The sequence below is a fragment of the Piliocolobus tephrosceles genome, chromosome 1 (genome assembly GCF_002776525.5).
Source record: "Piliocolobus tephrosceles isolate RC106 chromosome 1, ASM277652v3, whole genome shotgun sequence".
NCBI classification, from domain to species: domain Eukaryota; kingdom Metazoa; phylum Chordata; class Mammalia; order Primates; family Cercopithecidae; genus Piliocolobus; species Piliocolobus tephrosceles.
Genome location: NC_045434.1, coordinates 11,673,820 through 11,695,591, shown reverse-complemented (window position 1 = coordinate 11,695,591; position 21,772 = coordinate 11,673,820). Strand labels below are relative to the sequence as shown.

The 21,772-nt window shown below is 40.4% G+C and overlaps 1 protein-coding gene across 4 annotated transcripts in view; it reads left to right on the top strand.

Annotated features, from left to right (window-relative positions):
- MTR (5-methyltetrahydrofolate-homocysteine methyltransferase) overlaps positions 1-21,772 on the top strand; it is a 111,100-nt gene that overhangs the window by 64,164 nt on the left and 25,164 nt on the right. For all 4 annotated transcript variants that reach the window (XR_002732376.2, XR_002732375.2, XM_023216192.2 and 1 more), the window contains exons 19-24: positions 2,575-2,664; positions 3,846-3,998; positions 5,275-5,382; positions 6,497-6,597; positions 16,891-16,958; positions 17,851-17,971. Coding sequence is in view for 2 of the 4 variants with exons in the window: in XM_023216192.2 (XP_023071960.2) it covers positions 2,575-2,664; positions 3,846-3,998; positions 5,275-5,382; positions 6,497-6,597; positions 16,891-16,958; positions 17,851-17,971 (641 nt within the window). In the remaining 2 variants the exon portion in view is untranslated. The remainder of the gene's footprint in view (positions 1-2,574; positions 2,665-3,845; positions 3,999-5,274; positions 5,383-6,496; positions 6,598-16,890; positions 16,959-17,850; positions 17,972-21,772) is intronic.

The window sequence follows — 21,772 nt, the reverse complement described above, 5'->3', positions numbered from 1 at the left end:
GCATTTCTCCCTCCTCTCCTTCTTAGTTATTGTCTATTAATACCTTTATATTTGTCCTTTCCTTTCCTCCTGTTACCACTACTGAGTCCAGGCCTTCATCAGGGACTATTCAAATATTCTCCCCATTTTGTGATTCCCTTAAACATGTGACTTTGAGTGTTAATCTGCAGCTTTAGAACTTTGAATAATGTCTCCCCTTTCTTCCCATGCAATTGCCTGGAAGGTTAAATTTAAACTCCACAGCATGGATTTTTGGCCCTCCGTGGCTTGGCCTCTACCACCCTGGACAAACATTACTCCAGCACAATCAGTCTTTGTGTAGCATTAATTCATCCAGCTAATATTTACGGAAGTGTCTCTTTGAGCCATTCATTTGATTGGACTTAGAGGATCTCACTAGTAAGAGAGATGTACCCCTACCGTCTTAGAGCCTACAGCTCAGTGACACATGTGAAAATGTATAGAGGCGATTGTCACCCAGTGCAGCAAGTGCTGTGAGAGGGGAAGTGCAGGATACTAGGAGAAGCCTGAGGGAGATTCTGACCTCAAACTAGAGGTGGTCAGGGAAAGCTTCCCAGGGGATGTGATAGGTCAGGTGAGACTTGAGAGAAATAAAGGAGGTAGCCAGGCCAAGGTTTGGGAGTAGAGTACAGTGCTCGTGGTCCCTGCCAGGGGAGAGATATTTGCATCTAGCCAGAGTCTGGCATTGTCAAAGGTACTGCATAAATGTATGTCAGATGAACAAATGTGAAGGCCTGGAGGTGAAGAGATGATGGAGAGCATAAGGAACAGAAGTGTTATGGATGGCTGAAGGTTGTTGGGAATGGCAGAAGAGGAAGCTGTAGGAGAAAGCAAGGTCAGGTGTCTTAGTCCATTCTTATGCTGCTGATAAAGACATACCTGAGACTGAGTAATTTATGAAGAAACTGAGGTTTAATGGACTCACAGTTACACGTGGCTGGGGAGGCCTCACAGTCATAGTGGAAGGCGAAAGGCACGTCTCACATGACAGCACATAAGAGAGAGAACTTGTGCAGGGAAACTCCCCTTTATAAAACCATTAGATCTTGTGAGACTTATTCACTGTCACAAGAACAGCACAGGAAGGACCTGTCCCCAGGATTGAGTTACCTCCCACTGCTTCCTTCCCACGACATGTGGGAGTTGTGGGAGCTACAAGTCAAGATGAGATTTGGGTGGGGTCACAGCCACACCATCTCATCAGGGCACTGGATGGCATGGTAAGGAGTCAGTACCATGTCATGAAAGCAATAGGAAACTTACACAGAGATTTTTTTTCACAGGGAGCAGCTGGATCAGATTTGCATTTTAGAAGCATCTTTTTGGCTACAGTGTAGAAGATGAATCAGAGACCAGAATGATTCTGGACTGTGGAGACCACTTAGTTCTTGGGCTGTGAAAATGGAGGCAGGGTAGAGAGAAAAATATTGAGGTATAATCATTAGGATGAGGTGATTGATTGAACTTGAGTAGTGAATGGAAATTCAAGGGTGATACTTAGGTTTCCAGTTTGGCAGCTGGTACCACCAGTTGAGGTGGAGAAAACAATAAAGTAATGCAATTTATCATGTGTGCCATGATCATTGCGCTTTTGTTCCTTTGCTGAATCTGTCCTCTCTCATCATTCAGCTTCTTTGAAACCTTTCTTTGCCACCATAGCTTACGATAACCATTCCTTCCTCAAAATTCATACGTACCTAGTCTATATTATGTACTCATTCAGCCCTTGACATATACTGTCTTTCTTTCTTTACATATTTTCTACCTCTCTTATGATATGGCTGTCTTAGTCATGAGTTTGCTCTAACGGAATACCAAAAACTGGGTAATTTATAAAGAAGTTTAATTAGCAGCCGGGAAGTCCAAGAGCATGGCCTTGGCCCCTGGTGAGGGCCTTCTTGCTGTGTCGTAACATGGCAGAAGGCATCTCATGTGAAGAGGGCAAGAGCAAGAGAGCCAGAGAGATAGCAAACCTGCTTCCATGGTAGCAACATTAATCCATCCGTCATTAATTCGTTAATCTATTCATGGGGGCAGGGGGATTAGGTTTCCAACACAACTTTTGGGGGACACCTTCAAACCATAACAATGGCAGAGTCCTTGAGAGCATAGTCTGTGTCATACCTCCTAGTGTGCCCACCTTTGATGTCTGACTTAGCTTCATTATGGCCTCCCTGCATCTGTTTGTGGGTACTGGTGATCCTTGTTGAGAGCTTTGAAGGCTCATCGGGTTTGGAGTATAGCTTCTCTTACTGTCCTGGAAATATTTTGTCTTGAGTTGTTATTTTTAGAAAAGAGGGAAAGGAAAGAATGGAACTTTCCTCTGTCTCTACACTAACTGTTCAAACCCTAAAAGATTTCTCATTTTTCCCTCTCCTTCCCTCAAACATTCATTGAGATCTTATTTTATGCTGGAGAATCTACTAGGGGCTGGAATAGTAAAAGAAGAATAAGATACAGATTTTTATTTTTTATTTTTTATTTATTTTTTGCCATCAAACAGTTTTCTTAGTGACGAGTTGTATCCATTTCTTGGTTTCAATTTCAATTCAGACTCAAGGCACAGGAGGGAAGAAAGTCATTCAGACTGATGAGTGGAGAAATGGCCCTGTCGAAGAACGTCTTGAGTATGCACTTGTGAAGGTGAGTTACAGGAGCCTGAACTGGAGGGCTGGAGCCTCATCGTGACTGACTGGTGCTGTTGCAGGCAGTGTGGTGCTGACAGTAGCTGGAGAAGGAGATGCTCTAGACCACTGATTCTCAACCTGGGGAGGTCCCCCTTGCTGTCCCCCAATCCCCCCACCATAGCACATTTGACAGTGTTCAGAGACATTTTTGATTGTCATAACTGTGCGTGGAAGGTATTATTGGCATCCTATGGCCAGGGATGCTGCTAAACATCCTACAGTGCCCAGGACAGCCCCAAACAACAAAGAATATTCCCTCCCAGGTGTCAGTAGTGCTGAGGCTGCGAATCCTGTCCTGGACCAAGTTGCTGTCAGTTGGTCAGCAAGTCAGTTTCATTGTTGGAATTTTAGGCTTTAGGCAAGATCAGTAATCTCTTGGCTTCAGTTTCCTCATGTGTGAGTCTGGAGAATCTCAGAGTTCTTTTTTTTTTTTTTTTTTTCCTCTTTGGCTCTGGAGTTTAACCTAGTTAACTCTTGCACCTTTTGAGATTCACATATTTCAATTTGTGGAGCTAGTCGGCCAATCCAAGGATCATTGAACTGGGGACCTTGGAGGAGTGGGGCTTGTCATTGAAGGGTGGATAAGTCAGTGGATGGATTTGAACTTCATTTAAGGGCTCCATCCAGTGTCGTTTCTCCCCAGCCCTACAACATTACAGTGAGAAAACTTACTGATTTCTCCACAGGTATTTATTAATGTATAATCTGGTAAAACACTAAGATACAAAATGTATTTTATGATGCATTTGAACTTATTAGTCCTTCTCTATTAGCTTATTTTACTGAGATACATTTTAAAGCATTTTTTTAATCGGCATATAAAATTGTATGTATTTACTGCATACAGCATTCTGTTTTGGAAGTGTATGAGGTATTTACTTTGTATCAGTAAAGCCAGCTAACCACTTTATCTCAATCCTCAAAATAAACATATGAGATACTATTGTATTACTCTAATTGAGGAAACTGAGGCTTATTGAATTGCCTAAATTAGTGATAGGAAGCCCGATTGAACTCATGCACTCTTGATTCTGGAACCTGTGCTCTTGAGCATTTTCATGATGGCTCTGTGGAGGTAATGCAGTTTTTTAGGTGATCTTTTTTTTCTTTCTTTTTTTTTTTTTTGTCTTTTTTTAGGGCATTGAAAAACATATTATTGAGGATACTGAGGAAGCCAGGTTAAACCAAGAAAGATATCCCCGACCTCTCAATATAATTGAAGGACCCCTGATGAATGGAATGAAAATTGTTGGTGATCTTTTTGGAGCTGGAAAAATGTTTCTACCTCAGGTTGGCAAAAGATGGGGAGAAATTTTCACAATTGAATCTTTTCTTTGTTATTTAATACATGCTGATTTGGGATGTATTTCTCAGGTTTTAATTTGGACAAGAGTTCAGTGGCGTTGGCTAGTCATTCCTTCTCTAAATGTGTTTAGGAGTCATATCTGGAAAAATCCATCTTTGGAGTGGTATGGATATTAGAAATCATCCAAAAATTCGTAGCATCATAATCTATCATAATCCTTATGTTCTAATTTTTTTTTTTTTTTGAGACGGAGTCTCCCTCTGTCACCCAGGCTGGAGTGCAGTGGCACAATCTCAGCTCACTGCAACCTCCGCCCCTCCAGGTTTAAGCAGTTCTCTGCCTCGGCCTCCAGAGTAGCTGGGATTACAGGTGCATGCCACCATGCCCAGCTAATTTTTTTTGTATTTTTTTTAGTAGAGACAGGATTTCACCATCTTGGCCAGGCTGGTCTTGAACTCCTGACCTCATGATCCACCCGCCTTAGCCTCCCAAAGTGCTGGAATTACAGGCATGAGCCACCGCACTCGGCCTTACGTTCTAATTTTTGTATCACCTCTTACCCCCAATGCCTATCTCTCCCCTCCAAAAGTAAAATAAAACCCAAGATAAATGTAGAGTTACTAACATTAAGACTTGATTTGACCAGGCACTATTTATTCATCTGTAAGGATGCATATTTTGAGACAAATGTTTCTGTTTTAAATAACGGTACATTAGGTGGTTTGTTTAAAGTAAAACCAGAACTCTTATTCTGATTTACAGCAGCTACTAACCACATCAGTTAACACATACTTGTTGAGCATGTAGGTTAGTGACTGCAGCAATTGAGAAACTAAAAGGCCCTCATCTTGCCTAAATGTAAGGCTGGATTTTAAGTGAGTTGTAAAGCTGGGGATTGAGAAGAGTAGGCTGGGAATGGGCTCATGGTGGAGAAGCTTTGGTCCTGAAGGATACATAGAACTCTTGGATAAAAGATAGAGGGCCTCCTAGACAGAGGAAAAAGGAACAAGCAAAAGTTCAGAAGACAGAAATCGCAACATTTGATTTCTAGTCTTGTTTTCCTTCTGCTGTACCTTATTATTCACTGGCTTTCCCTCCAGGGAGCTTATCCTTTATTCTGCCTACTGTCAAAAGACTCCAGTGTGGCTGTCCTGAAGTCAAAGCATGCATTCTTAATGTGTGCCCAGATTTCACAAGTGGCCATCAGCAGTTGTTCCTGTGGTTTGGGAAAGATGCCTGATCCTATGCTTTTTTCCTCAGGTTATAAAGTCAGCCCGGGTTATGAAGAAGGCTGTTGGCCATCTTATCCCTTTCATGGAAAAAGAAAGAGAAGAAACCAGAGTGCTTAACGGCACAATAGAAGAAGAGGCAAGTCGTTTTGTTCAGGCCTATGGGCCTTCAGTGAGTTGACCTGGAAGACCTGAGGTGGTGGTAGGGGCCTAAGCAGTCAGGCTTGGCTGTGTTCGTTATTGAGGATAAAATAGAGAAATGATCCCACATCTGTCCCTTTTTTAACCAAATATCAGAGTACTCTGGGACTTTCTTTTGAATGTAGCTTTATCACATTTTTAATATAGATACAATTTTTCAGTCAAAACCCATGTTTTCAAGACAAAGCCATTTCATTCCTGTATTCCTTCATTAACCGATCGTTTACAAAGCTCCTGTGATGTGCCGAGTACTCTGCCGGGCACTACTCACTACAAAGGTCTGTCGCTGCCCTTGAGGCAACTGAGTCATGCTTGTTTTTAGAAAACTCTTAACTGAATAGTCTCTCTCTGCTGGTGATGTCCTTGGCACCACTTCTGGATTCAACTTAATTCTTGTTGGCTGCACCACTAGAGTAAATCATTAAGCTTTTTGACCTTGTTAGGTCCTTGTGAAGCTCGGGCAGCTTTGGCCCCTAGGATTCTGAATTTTTAAATTGATCTATGTTTGTGCGTAGCTCAGACAAACAGAGTTGATAAAAAACCTTCTTGTTTTGCTTTTTTTCTTACTTGGGGGAGTGGTGGGGGATGCTGACTGTGCATAGAACAGCAGTGCTGAGGAAAGGTACTCATGTGCCCTCTGCCTGGGCTTTTGTGGTTTTTCAGATTCGGATGGGACACACACATACAGTTAACCTGTTTCCCTCTCCCCTGCCTCTCCCTTAATTGCTAACAGTAAACATTGGTCAAATAGGTTCCCCCCCAACCCCCGACCCAGAGTTAAGGGTGTGGTCTTCAGCTGTGGGGCTGTTTTGTGTGTGAACATCAGCTGTTCTTTGAAAGGATGGGACTCCTGATCTTGGTTGAAGCCCCTTGGGGTAGCCCGTTAGGTGGGCCTCCTTTGAACTGCTTGAGCTTTGGTTTCCAGGTCTGTCTTTGAGGTGTTCTTGGTTGTATTGAGTTGCTTTCTGCGCTGGCCCCTGCCTTGCTCTGGAGAACTAGGTGCTCTGCCCTGAGCAACCCTGCCTTGCTGAACTGCTTGGCTTCCTTTCCAGGACCCTTACCAGGGCACCATCGTGCTGGCCACTGTTAAAGGCGACGTGCACGACATAGGCAAGAACATAGTTGGAGTAGTCCTTGGCTGCAATAATTTCCGGTAAGTTAGGACCTCACCTCTTTCAACCCCTTTACCATTTAAAAATGAAAGCTTTTAAACAGAATAATTCTTTAATGGATGGGAAGAGTAGGGCATGGCAGTGGATGTTAGAGGTTATTTTTTATTTCTTTTTGTTTACTGTGTTTTTTACTTTTCTTCAGCGAACACAGCATTTCAGATGAAATAAGTTAATAATTAACCGAGTTCAATAAGGACATAAAGAATAGTAAAAGCTATTCAAGTGGGGTGGAAACCACCCAGAGGATTCCAGGGGTTGGATGTTGGGACAGAGGCGCTGATGGCCGGAATGTCAGGCTCCTTCCCGTGGCCAGTGGTGTTCATCATATCCTCTTTTTCGTTTCAGTAAAGTCAGATTTTAGAACCACGATCTTATGAGACCTTGGCTAAATGGAGTTTTACAGGAAGGCCTTCTCTGTACAAGTCTCAGTTGGCTTTGCTTAGGGGCCAGGACCCTGTGTTCTTGGTGATGATTAAGCTAGATTTTGGAATGTTGTATACAAGTAAAACCCCTTTCTGATATATCTCATTATAATTAATATTCATAACAAAGTCATTTCCATGTGAGAGCTGATGACTTGTAGTAAGTATATGTTTCGCTTAGATTTGAACTATTCTTTGTAATGAAAAGCCTAATGGAAATAATGCTTTCTCATATCCGTGTCCAGCCAACAGTCCTTTTGAGTCATGGACTTCTTTCCAATGTGCTGTTTTCTCTAGATAGAGAAGAAACTTGACTGGAGCTGTCCCTGTACTCCTCAGTTCTCTTCTTCACTGTCAAGTAACAATTACCTGCTAAGCTCTCTCCCTGCTGTCAACATTTGTGTCCATCTCTGCCTTCAAGGCTAATTAAATACAGCGAAGAACCTTTCAGGAAGGCTGGAGACAGAGGAGCAGTGTCAGGAAGGCATTTTTCCACCTCTGACTGTCTTCACAAGCACTTCTATTTACCTGCTCACTTACTGTCTAAAGACTTAGCATTCTCTCCTAGTCCTAGAAACGAGGAATACCATTTCTATCCATGTACTTATTATTTTTTAAAGAGATAACTTTATTGAAGAGAGATAGTTGTAATGAAATTTTACCTATGTAATAAATATCTGGATAAGGTGTTCGCTTCCTAAAGTCTACAAAGCATTTCTGCTGTTGGCTTACCTTTGCAAACCTGAGGTTGTTGGTTCCTGTTTGCATTCATCACAATCAGTTAAAATTTCACTTCAGTTAATAAATGTTTATAGATCATCTTCAACATACCAGGCATTATGCTAGAGACACCAAAATGATTTAGTTGACTTTTCTCCTTGAAAAAGTTTACTGTTTCTCAGCCTTAATAGCCAGATACATGTTCAGCCTTAATAATGGGACAGGAGCCACTGAAGAAAGTGATTTGTAGGTAAACTTCCTAAAAGTGATTCTTGAGATATCATTGTCATGTGCTTTATCATTATTTATTTTGATCAATGAATACTTAGCTGAGAGTATTATACTAGCAATGTTGATTTCTCCAGTAAAGACATTTTAGAAGCCAGGGAACATTGTGGCATTTCTCCAGGGTGCTGCTGGAACTGAATGTCAGCAGTTGTGAAGATGCTTATTAAGCCTGAGGCTTTTACTGCAACAAACCCAGTTGCTATATGTTGGCATTGAGGGTTTGCTTATCTTTGCTAATAAGTCTAACTGGAGAAACACCTTCTGATGAAACGTTACTTTCATTTTACAAAAACAAGAGAATGTGCAAACTTCATGTCTAAACACCCCTTTGGCTTGTGTGTGATAACACATAGACTCTTCCATTGGTGAGTTTAATTTTATGGTGTCAGCTAGTAGACAAGTGTCCCTGGAGATTGTCTATGGAGTAATGTGCGCTTTTACTTTCAGTACCAGGCCAGTATGCTTGAAGGAATTACCCAGCCTACAGAGTGAGTCTAGCAAACTATCCTGTATCTAATCCTTCTCTTTCCTGGTGTTTTATCATTGTTGCAGTGAACCTCACAAAATGATAACAGTGTTTTTTCTTTGTGAGGATAAAAGAAAGAGAGTTAAAAGTGACAGTTGTGTTTAGAGAGAAAATGTATTTTTTAAATGGGGAAGATATGATGCAATAGAATTGCAAATTTGAGGATTTGAATAGAACTAAGGATGTATTCACCAAGAATCTACTATTACCTACCTTTTTTTTTTTTTTAACCACGTCCCAATTTATACAGTTCTTTTATATCACTGATTTTGTTTTCTTTGTCATCTTTTTGTTGTTGTTATTTTGGTTCCTTTCCTTTCTTTTCTTTCATCCTTTCTTTTCATGGTTTTGATCCTACTACCCTGCCTGTTACTGTATTTCTCCTTTTCTAGATGAGAAAACTTCGGCTTAGAGAACTTGAGAGGTTTCATCATAGTCCCATGGCTAGCAAGTGTCAAGCCACATTCAGGGCTTTTGGTTCCAAAAGCTGAGACTTTGTAATATGTCACCTTACTTTACAATATTTTTTTTTGACTTGAGTTATAAACAAGTATAATGTCTAATATTAACACAGGCATACCTTGTTTTATTGTGCCTCACTTTATTGAGCTTTGCAGATACAGCGTTTTGTAAAAATTTGAGTTTTGTGGCAATCCTGCATAGAATATGTGTCTTGATGGCATTTTTCCAATAGCATGTGCTCATTTCACGTCTCTGTGTCACATTTTCCTAATTCTCACAATATTCCAAACCTTATTATCGTATCCGTTAGGATCTGTGATCAGTGATCAATGTTACTGTTTTAATTGTTTTGGGGTACCATGAACCACACCCATGGAAGATGGCAAACTTAATCCATCAATGTATATGTTTTGACTGCTCCACTAACCAGCCATTCCCCATCTCTCCCCCTTTCCTTGGGCCTCCATAGTCCCCGAGACACAACAATATTGAAATTAGGCCAGTTAATAACTCTGTAATGGCCTTGAAGTCCTCTAAGTGTTTAAGTGAAAAGAAGAGTCACACACCTCGACTTTAAATCAAAAGTTAGACACGATTAAGTTTAGTGAGGAAGGCATGTCAAAAACTGAAATAGGCTGAAAGCTAGGCCACTTGCACCAAATAGCCCAGTTAATGCAAAAGAAAAGTTCTTAAAGGAAATTTAAAATGTCCCTCCAGTGAATACACAACTAATAGGAAAGCAAAACAGCCTCATTGCTGGTATGAGGAAAGTTTGAGTGGTCTGGTTGGAGATTAAACCAGCCACAATATTCCCTTAAGCCAGAGTCTCACCCAGAGCAGTTGTTGGAGCAATAACAGATTGAAGAGAGCTCCAACCGTCTCCAATTTTGTGGAGGCTGAGAGAGGTGAAGAAGCTGCAGAAGAAAAGTTTGAAGCTAGCAGAGGTTGGTTCATGAGGTTTAAGGAAAGAAGACGTCTCCTAATATAATGGTACAAGGTGAAGTGCAAGTGCTGATGGAGAAGCTGCAGCGAGTTTTCCAGATCTAGCTGACATCACCGAGAAAGGTGGCTGCGCTAACCAGTAGGTTTTCAATGTAGATGAGATAGCCTTCTGTTGGAAGTAGATGCCATCTAGGACTTTCATAGCTAGAGGGGGGAAGTGAATGCCTGGCTTCAGAACTTCAAAGGACAGGCTGACTCTCTTGTGGAGGGGCTAACACAGTTAGTGACTATCAGTTGAAGCCAATGCTCATTTGCCATTCTGAAAATTCTAGGGCTTTAAGAATTACGTTAAATCTACTCTGTCTGTGCTCTATAAATGGAGTAACAAAGCCTGCATGAGAGCACATCTGTTTTCAGCATAGGTTTACTGAATATTTTAAGCCTACCGTTAAGACCTACTGCTCAGTAAAAAAGATTCCTTTCAAAATATTACTCCTCATTGACAGTGCACCTGGTCACAAGAATTCTGATAGAGATATACAAGGAGATGAATATTGTTTTCATGCCTGCTAACACAACATCCATTCTGCAGCCTGTGGATCAAGGAGGAATTTTGACTTTCAAGACTTACATTTTGTAAGGCTGTAGCTGCCATAGATAGTGATGGATCTGGGCAAAGTAAATCAAAAAACCTTCCATAAAGGATTCACCATTCTAGATGCCATTAAGAACATTTGTCATTCATGGGAGGAGGTCAAAATATCAACATTAACAGGAGCTTGGAAGAAGTTGATTCCAGCTCTCATAGATGACTTTGAGGGATTCAAGACTTCAGTGGAGGAAGTAACTGCAGATGTGGTAGAAATAGCAAGAGTAAACCGGAATTAAAAGTGGAGCCTGAAGATGGGAATGAATTGCTACAATCTCATAATACAGCTTCAGCCGATGAGGAATTGCTTCTTATGGCTGACCAAGGCTGAGCAAAGAAAGTAGTTTCTTGAGATGGCTATGAACAGTGTTGAAATAACAACAGAGGATTTAGAATAAATAGCACATAAACTTAGATGATAAAGCAATGGCAAGGTTTGAGATGATTGGCCTACAATTTTGAAGGAAGTTCTGTGAGTAAAATGCTATCAAACAGCATCACGTGCTACAGAGAAACCTTTTGTGAAAGTCAGATTCAGTTGGTGTGGCAAAAGACTTCACTGTTGTCTTATTTTGAGAAATTGCCACAGGCGCCCCAAACTTCTGCAACCACCACTCTAATCAGTCAGCAGCCACGAACATCAAGACCCTTTGCCAGCAAAAAGGTTACAACTCACTTAAGACCCAGATGATCATTGGCATTTTTTTTAGCCATAAGTATTTTTAAATTAAGGTATATATACATTGTTCTTTTAGACATAATACTATCGCACACATAATAGAGTACATATAGTGTGAACATAAATTTTATATGCATTGAGAAACCAGAAAATTCATGCGAGTCACTTTATTGAGATACTTTATTGTAATGGTTTCGAGTTGAACCTATAGCATCTCTGAGTTATGTCTGTATTCTAAATTCCCCTCAAGAAATAATGTAGAATATTTGGAAACATTTTTGATTAATTCCATTGAGGTTAATTTTACATATACTCCATAATAATAACTAGGAAAAGGCAAAGAGGACATTTTCTATTACAGATAATGCACATTAATTATGTAAGAAAAATACGCTATTTCAAGATACATTTTAAAGTTATACATCTAATATTTTTAAACATGGGTCTAATAACCAGTGTTTATTAATATAACTGTCTAGTGTAAGTAAAAAAGCAGTATGTGACTGAGCATGAAAATAATTCCAAACTGTATAATGTTGGAATGTTCAGCTGAGTGAGGAACATGACTGTACCTAAGTCAAGGATATAATAATCCAGTCTCTCCTGAGCACTGCACATGCTGATAATTATTTAGAGGCTTTGGATCCATTTTTTGAAGGGGAGATCAACAATTTGTTTTGTTTATTTTTTTAAAAAGTAATAGAAATGGCAACAGACCCCACTGGCACTGCTTAAGTACAAGTTGGAAAACCATGGCTGGGGACTGTAGACTGGATGGAAACACATGCCATCTTGTGGTGGCATGTGTGAATTGCAGGAGCAGCAGATAGGCTGCCACCTTAGTTAACTGAGAAATAAAGGGTAAAATGACAGTAGGTATCAGGTACCTTAAAAGGATGCCGATGCAGTTTTATTTTCCTTTTTAAATTTCTTCTGGAGACGAAAAGGACTTTTTGTCTCATAGTATTACAGTATTTATTTTTGAAATTCTATGTATTCTTAAATAGTATGAGATGACTTTGCTAAAACATTCAGAGCAACTTTTTTTTTTTTTCCTGTATTTGTAGCCGAATTAAATGTTTGCTCTCATAGCTCTATTCTAAGCACTTAAAACAAGTGTTTTTGTGGAGACAAGGTCTCGCTAAAGTTGCCCAGGCTGGACTCAAACCCCTGGCCTCAAGTGGTCCTCCTGCCTTGGCCTCTTAAAGCACTGGCATTACAGGCATTAGCCTCCATACCCAACTTCTGTTCTAAGCACTTTAAAACAAATACTGTAAAATCAACATCTTCCGTAACATTCATTTTTATTCTGTTTAGCTTCCCATGTGGCGAAATACAAGAATGTGTATAGGGAGAGGCTGACAGACATAGGGTGTGGCTCAAAATGACAAAGGAAAACTGAGGGAGAGTCGAGGAAGATGGGGTTATGTGTAGGGGTAAAACAGGAGGTTGTGGTAGAGGTGAGAGGGAATAGGGAGGGATGGTGGGAAGAATGGTAGCAGGCACAGAGGGCAGGGCTGGATCTGACGAGAGGATGACACAAGAGCTGTGCCCTTTTCTCTGACTTCACATACCCTGGGATTCCTAGCTGGTTCAGGACTCTGGGCTCTTATAGTGCTGGTCTCTGCCTAGACTTCCCTGTTTCCTTCAGCTAATACCCACTTAATTTTTCAAAATTCATTTCAGACTTCCCCCTAGGATGCTTCTAGGTGTCACCCATTTTGGGCCTTCCATACATAAGACACTGTAAATGCTTTCATTGTAGTGCTTGCCGCACCATATTCTAATTCAGAGCTTGCCAACAGTTTCTCAACTCAGATGTGCCTGGAAACCCATTTTCTTTCCTGCTCGAGAGTGGAGCTGGGCCTCCGTCCTAGATTGATTGCCCAGGGCTATGAGCAACTTCCTTTGTGCATCCCAGTACCATAAGTGTCATTTTCTATGTGTGGAAAAAGTGGGAATTGCTCCTTAATCAGTAGTACCTTCGACCATTTCCCCAGCAAGACGACTTTGAAGGCAGGCTAATAAGCTGGAAATTGAACTTGTCTCCCAGGCCCCCTGGCTCAGTGTTCTCAGTTGTCATCTTACCTCACTGATCAGTGGTTATGGTTCTCTCCTGCTGATTTCTCCTTCTGGGAGTGGTCTTTAAACACAGAAATGTCCTGGGGCTCAACACTTGGACCTCTTCCCTGTCTTCACTATCTAGGTTTGTGTTTCTCAAACTGTAATGTGCCTTCTTGTCACCTGGGAATTGTGTTAAAAGTCAGATTCTGATTAGGGTAGGTCTGCACTGGAGGTTCTGCATTTCCGACAAGCTCTCAGGTAGGGCTGGTGCTGCTGGTACAGGAGCATACCTGGAGTAAGAAGGCGGGGGGTGGGCTGAAGTCGTCGCATTCGTTTTGCGACTTCAGTATCATCTGATGTACTGACAAGTCCCAAATTGTATCTCCACTGTGGATCTCTCCCCCAAACTTTAGACTTACATATCCAGTTGACTCCCTGACAGCTGCATTTGGATATCTAAAGAAATCTTAAATTTAATATTTTGAAAGAAGAACTAATTGCCACCATTTTGTGAACACCTCCCCAACTCCCCAACTCTCCCCTATTTCAAGAAATAGCAACTTCATTTTTCTTGCTGCTCAAACCGAAACTCTTGTGTCATCCTCTCGTCGGATGACCCACATGTAACCCATCAGTTCTCCTCTCACAGTGTTTCCAGGATCTGACCGCTTCTCACTACCTATACTGCTTCTTGTCTGGATTGCAGCCTAATCAGTCTCTCTGCTTCTCTACCCTGGACTTGTTTCAGTCCAAAGTAAATCTGTTAAATCCAAGTCAGATTTCTTACGCCACTGTTCAGACCTTCCAGTGAATTCTCTCCTCACTCAGTAAAACTCAGAGCCCTTGTAGTGGTCTGCAAGGCCCTTGTGTAGTGGGTACAATCTGGAAGCTGCCTGGACCCCACCCCTGGCCAGTTAAATCACACTCTCTGGAAAATGGAGTCCAAGCTTCAGGTTGTTTGGTTTTGAAAAGCCTCACTTGGTGATTCTGATGCAAAGTCTACGCAGGCTCTGGCCTTTTCCTCCTCCTCTGAACTCCTCACCGACCACTCTCTCCTTCTCCATTTCTGTTCCAGCCACAACAGTCTCCTTGCTCTTCCTTAAACATGGCAAGCATGCATATAAGATGTTCTGAGAGAAACACTCTGAAACAAGAAAAAGTAGTGAGAGCAAGATGATTCTTGCCATCATACTGATGAGTTTTAGTTGAATTTTAAAGCATACAATGTTAAAAAAAATCAGCTTTGAAATGTATGCCTTTTTGTCTTGATTTAAAAGCAATATGCTATTTTTCCTAGTTTTGTATGTGACAGTCTATGCTTAGTCATTGTTTAACAAAAGATCCAGGTACTAGACTTTCTTCAATATGTTAAAAAGAAAAAAAGAGTGTGTGGTACCATCTCCTCCTGCTGTAACCTGCAGTGGTTATACATCATTAACACCTCCAGCGTGCATTTGCTATCGGGTTAGTGCCAACAAAGCTGAATATACTTATCATTGATTTGAAGATGTCTTACTTTTTATTGAAGATTCCATATGCCATAGTTTTTTTTTTTTTTTTTTTTTTAAACTCTTTTTAAAAAAGTAATAGGAGTACAAGCTAAAAAACCAGTGGTATGAAAGGGCATATAGTAAGAAGCCAGTCCCCTTCCTGCCCCAGCGTTCAGCACCCATTGTTACCAGCCAGTATGTCACGTCGTAGGTCTTAAGCCTTCTTTTTTGTTCTTGTTATTTAAACGTTTTTGCCTATTTAATTTTAAGAATTGTTGATGTAATGAAATGAGTAAAAATGCATGCCATGAGTTTTTCAGTATCTTTTAACAAATAGAAGAAGATTAAATTATCAAAATGACATTAAGGGTACTCTGTAAATCTAAAATAGAAGTAATTCCTAGAACATTTTCCGGGGCAGACGTTCCTGTTTCCTCTGAGTTCCAGGAAGCTGTCTCCTTCGTGAACTGAAATTTGTCTGGCCCTGTTCTATTCTCTGAGAGTGTGCTCCAGGCTTCCTCTGCCCCAGGGCCTGTTCTGTCTCTCCTGTGTGCCCATCGAGAGTCAGCCTTTCCTTTGAGTCTTGCCCTCTTGCCCTCGGTGACCTGCACCCTGAATCATTCTCCCTCTTTTTCTTGCCTTGAGTAATCAGAGTTCCCTTACAGCTGTTCATGTGCAGGACCTGACCTCTTTTTCATGATCGTCCCCATTGGCTTCCGTGTTCAACAGATATTTATTGAGGAGCTTCCCTAGCCCTTTTTATTGGCCTAAATGGATAAGATAATGGATTTTGGAGTGAGATACTGATTCAGATCCCAACTCTGCCTCTAATTAGTTGTGTGACTAGACAGATTGCTTAATTTCTCTGGGCCCCTTCTCATTAAAATGAGACCCATAGTAGTGCTTTCATTATAGAGTTACTGTGAGGGTTAAATGAGATCGTTTATGCAGGCTGGGCACTGTGGCTCAAACCTGTAATCCTAGCACTTTGGGAAGCCGATGTGGGAGGATCGCTTGAGCCCAGGAGTTTGAGACCAGTCTGGGCAACATAGGGAAACCCTATCTACAAAAACTTTAAAAATTAACTGGGTTTAGTGGGGCATGCCTGTGGTCCCAGCTACTCTGAAGGCTGAGGCAGGAGGTTGAGGCTGCAGTGAGCCATAATCACACTGCTGCATTCCAGCCTAGGTGACAGAGTGAGACCCTATCTCAAAAACAGCAGCAACAAAAGAGATTGCTTATGCAAAAAGCTTAGCACAGTGTCTTTCAGCAGATGAATGGATAAGCCAAACGTGGTATCTCCATACAGTGGAATATTTTTCGGCCTTAAAAAAGACTGAACTTCTGACATGCCTCAAAACATGGTTGGACTTTGAAGGCATTGTGCTAAGTAAAGTTAGCCAAACTGAAAAGGATGAATACTGTATTATTCTACTTACGTGAAATTCCTAGATTAGGCAAATTCATAGAGAAAGAAAGTAGAGTAGAGGTTACCAGGGGATGGAGTAGAGAGGGTGCCAGAGAAGAAGGGGTAGGTATTGCTAAATGGTTATAATGTTTCTGCTTTGGGTGATAAAATAGATTTGGACATCAATAGTGGTGATGGTTGCCCAACATTGTAACTGAAATTCATGCTACTGGATTGTACATTGAAAAATGATTAAAATGGAGAAGTATATATTATATATGTTTTACCACAATTAAAAAAAATAACATACCAGAAACCATTGAATTACACACTTGAAATGGGTGAATTGTATGGTCTGTGAATGATGAGTCAGTAAAATTGTTTAAAAGCAAGCTTAGCATAGTGCCTGGCATATATGTAGTAAGTACTGAATAAATGGTAGTAGTGGTGGTAAAAGTACTGAATAAATGGTAGTAGTGGTGGTAATCCTTCATATTTAGTGAGCATTTGCAGTTGATTCTAGGCATTAGAGCAGTATTTAATGGTTGAAATAAAAATGTTTGTTTCAGTTTTGTCTCTAATGGACTCTCATTAATTTTCTCATATCTCATTTCTGTGCCTCAGAGTTATTGATTTAGGAGTCATGACTCCATGTGATAAGATACTGAAAGCTGCTCTTGACCACAAAGCAGGTACTGTGCAACTGTACTTTGGGCATTTCTCTAAATGTCGTATCCCCAGGTACCTGTCATTTCCCTAGTTGTCTGTCAGTGAATAGTGATGCCTGTGAGGGATCTGTGGGACATGCAGACAATCAAGTGCCAGCTCCTGCACAAGGTTGCTTTGGGGTTGAGAGAAGAGAGTGAGTAACTATGGAACCAAGTGCTGGGGATGGGGAATGGGGACAGACTTCTTATAAGAGGACAGTTGTGTTAGGTTTTTTTCCTGTGTGTAGTCATTTTTATATTTCTTCTCACACTGTGATATATTCAAGTCTGGGAAATCATGAGCTAAATATACCTTCTATTGCATGACTTCCTAAAACTATGGCAAGTATTGCAACCTTAAGTTATAAATCTTATTTACTACCAAAAGCAAATAGTAAATTGAAATTCCCCAGTCAGAAAAGATGTGTTAGAATTAGAAACTGGTGACAGGCATGGTGGCTCACACCTGTAATCCTAGCATTTTGGAGGCTGAGGCTGGCAGATCACTTGAGGTCTAAGTTTGAGACCAGCCTGGCCAACATGGTGAAACCCCGTCTCTACTAAAAATACAAAAATTAGCCAAGGTTGGTGATGGGCACCTGTAATCCCAGCTACTCAGGAGGCTGAGGCAGCAGAATCACTTGAACCCAGGAGGCAAAGGTTGCAGTGAGCCGAGATCACACCACTACACTCCAACCTGGGCAACAGAATGAGACTCCATCTCAAAAAAAAAAAAAAAAAGGAATTGGGAATTCGTGTTAGGTCTTTTGGTCTTCATTACAAAGTTTTTAAAGTGCATCTTCATCCTTTTCCTTTTTCTGTCATCCTCCTCACTGTCCTTTTTGTCCTTTTTTTTTTTTTTTTTTTTTTTAAATAGATATAATTGGCCTGTCAGGACTCATCACTCCTTCCCTGGATGAAATGATTTTTGTTGCCAAGGAAATGGAGAGATTAGCTATAAAGATTCCATTGTTGATTGGAGGAGCCACCACTTCAAGGTAAGTTATATTAATGAGCTTTGTCCTCACTTCAAATTCTCTTAAATGCCGGTGTTTAAAACCTGTGTTTTTGGATTTTCTCTTATGTTTAGTACATTGACTTTTTGTTACATAAACACAAAAATTTTCTGGTGTTCACTTGGGTGAAAGCCAGAATACTTTCAGAGCATGCTATAGAAAACTTTTTTGTGATTTCTATTCTTTGCTTTTTCTTGGATTTCTTTGGCTTGCAATAATCTTTTTCTTAACGCTCTCACTTCTGATTCAGTTCCTGAGAATTATAGTGAACTCTTCTTGTGAAATTAAACTGAGTGGAGAAGCTGTGTTTTTTGGTACAAAATCATTACTTGAACTTTTGCCCACACTGTCTTGAAGCAGGTGTCTGATTGAATAATTATAGGTTCCTTTGAAGGAACTCTAACCTTGTAGTAGTTTGGAGACAGAAAGCCCATCTAGCAAGAATGAACTAAGTGGTCACTTTGGGGAGTTGAAAGGGGAGCTTTTTGGGAACCTTTGGGTTAACAACATAAAGAGGTATAACATGTAAAGATGAGAAAGTTCAAATTTGTTCACATGATAATTATTCAGTTTACCAGATTTTTCCTGGGATCATGATCATAGTGATATGTAGTAAGTGCTATGTTAACTGTGGGTACTAGACCTTTTATGCCACATACAGTTCACTTTCTCAGGGAGCATTATTATACTGGAGCATTGAACTCAATGGTCCCATAACATCTAGTTTCTAATTTTTCTGATGCAGAAATATAATAAAGGTCTGGTTATAGGTATGCCAGAGTTACTTTAGCACTAGAAACAACTGTACATTCAACCAATTTGTATAGGGTTGTTCAGAGGAACAGAATCAATAGGATATGTTTATATATATAGAGAGAAAGAGATTTATTTTAAAGAATTAACTCCTGTGATTGTGGAGGCCGGCAAGTCTGAAATCTGCAGGTTGGAGACACAGGTAAGTTGATTTTTTGAGTCTAAAGACAGTCTGGAGGTGGAATTTCTTCTTCCTTGCAGGGCTGGGGAGTGAACAAGGGACCTTAGTCTTGTCTCTTAAAGGCCTTCAGTTGACTGGATGAGGCCCACCTACATAAGTGGAGGATAATGTGCTTTACTGTAAGTTTACTGATAAATGTTAATCACATCTAAAAAAAATACTTTCACAGTAACATTTAGGTTGTGGTTAACCAAAAAGTGTATACCATGGCCTAGCCAAGTTTATACGTGAAATTAACCATCATACCATTTACAATTTACAATTTGAATGAGTCATCTTCATCAGTCGGAATAGTATGATGTGTCTTTTATCCATTAGCTGTTCTTCATACTTGAAGGATTCGATAGTTTTACTGTCATTGCTAACGTTAGAAAACAGGGTTTGTTTTTCCACAAAGGACTTATGTACCAGGAAATGTGGCAGACTTGGTCTCAAGGGATATGGCCACCCATTAATAATGGGTTTTGATGAGCATGGGCTTGGGTAATTGACGACAAGCTTAGTGAAGAGAATGGTAAGAGGACCTAAGGACTGTTGTCAGAATGAAAGACTTTAATCAACTGTAAAGTAGAATACGTAAGTATTTAAAGGAATATAATTAAAATATGTTATGTGTTATGTAAATATGATGCTGGCTTCAAAAAAAGAATCTTTTTATATGGTGGGACACTATACTCAGAAATTTGCTTCTTGTGCAAATTGGAACTTTACCAAATAGTCCATTCTATTGTTTACCATGTAAAAGCTACCAGATTAAAGAAAAAAAACTTTGAGAAGCAACGTGACTAGCCTCTCAAGATACATTATTGGCAAAATTAGCTTGTTAATGATTCTTAACAGTTATAACCTGATAGATCAAATTAGAATTAATGAGATAGGAAGTCACCAACATCTCTTCAGTTACTGCGAAATATCTATTCTCATTGTCTGGGAAACTGTAAATGTGTTTGGCCTGAAGGTAGAAAGCTGGGACCGCTGGCCGCCTAAGGTTTCTTTCGACTCTCCAGTGCTTTGTTTCTCTGTGAGCCCTGCCTCTTCTGGTTCTCTTCTCTTCCATGCCTGTTGCAGTTTCTGGGAAATTACTTGGAAAATAAGAGCCAGTAGGTAGCACTGCTTCCCGGGAACCATTCCCTTCTACACTGCGGTGCTGGAACAGCCTTTGGAAAACAGAGTCCCATGCAACCTCCAAGCCCTTCAGTGTAGAATTTCCCAGTTCTGACTCCATTCTTACTAGTGACAGCGGAAAAGGTCTGCGATCTGAAGTCTTGCTTTATCAGGCTCTCTAATTTAAGTAAGTGCTTTTACAGAAGTTTAGCAGTTATGCAGAAAAGTACACAAATCATATAGACGTACAACTTGACAAGTTTTTACAAAAGGGAACCCACCCATGTAACCACCTCCAGATCAAGAAATAGAACACTAATGGCACCCTAGGAACCTCACCACGTTCCTCCACCCAGTCATCCTTTCCAGCAAAAGTAACCACTGTTCTTCCTTCTGTCACCATAGGTTGGTTTTGCCTGCATTTCAGCTTTTATATAAGTGGAGTCATATTGTATGTGTCCTCCTGTGTCCGGCTTCTTTTGCCCCACATCGTGTCTCTGAGTCTCTGAGGTCCCAGCCTTGTTACAATAGTTGTTTGTTTTGTTGTTGTTTTTTTTCAACGTAGTATTCCATTGTATAATGTGCTGTGACTTATTTACTCTTGCTACTATTGGTGGACATTTGGGGTTTTCCACTTTGGGGCTGTCACAAACAATGCTACTATGAACACTTATGCTTATCAATTTTGGTGCACATGTATGTGTATTTCTGCCTAGAAGCAGAAATGCCAGATCATAGGATATGCCTATGATCATCTTCATTAGCTATTGCCACATAGTTCTCCAGAGTAATTGTAGCCGTTTACACTCCCACCAGCAATTGTGAAAGTTTCAGTTATTCCACATCCTTTTCAGTGTTACCCTCGTCATGGGTATGGTAATACCTTGCTATGGGTTTTGTTTGCATTTCTCTGCTGAGTAATGATGTTGAACACCTTTTCATTTGTATATTGACCATTTGGATATGCTTTTTAAGTATTTTTAAAAATTGGGTATTCTGCTTTATTCTTACTGGTTTGTACACATTCTTTAATTTATAGTAGTTACAAGCCCTTTATCAGAAATACGTATGTTGCAAATAGATTTTTTTTAATCTGGCTTGCCTTTTGCTGTCTTAGTGCTGTCTTTGGATAACAGAAGTTCTTAATTTTTACAAAGTCTGATTTATCAGTCTCTTCATATATGGTTAATGCCTTTTGCATCCAAATAAGTAAATCATCTCCTAGGAAAGCCACCTTTGCCGGAAAGCATTCAGGAGTTGAAATGTCTCAGAAACCCATCTAGGAGCCCTTGTTATTTCCTACAAACCAGTGGAGGACTTAGCATAGCTCATTAGCTCAGGACTTCCACGTTTTCATGGAAACGTTGCTGAGGGGAAATGACCCTATGGCTTTTCCAGACATCAGTGACTTGCAGTAGCATGAGTAGAACTGAAACTGTACCCCCAGGACACTCGAAATGAAGGTTAAGGCTGTCTAGTGCAGGAGTGTCCAGTCTTTTGGTTTCCCCGCGCCACATTGGAAGAAGAATTGTTTCAGGCCACACATAAAATACGCTAACACTAACGATAACTAATGAACTAAAAAAAAAAAAAAAAACTGCAAAAAATCTCATAATGTTTTAAGAAAGTTTACGAATTTGTGTTGGGCCTCATTCAAAGCTTTCCTGGGCTGCATGTTGGACAAG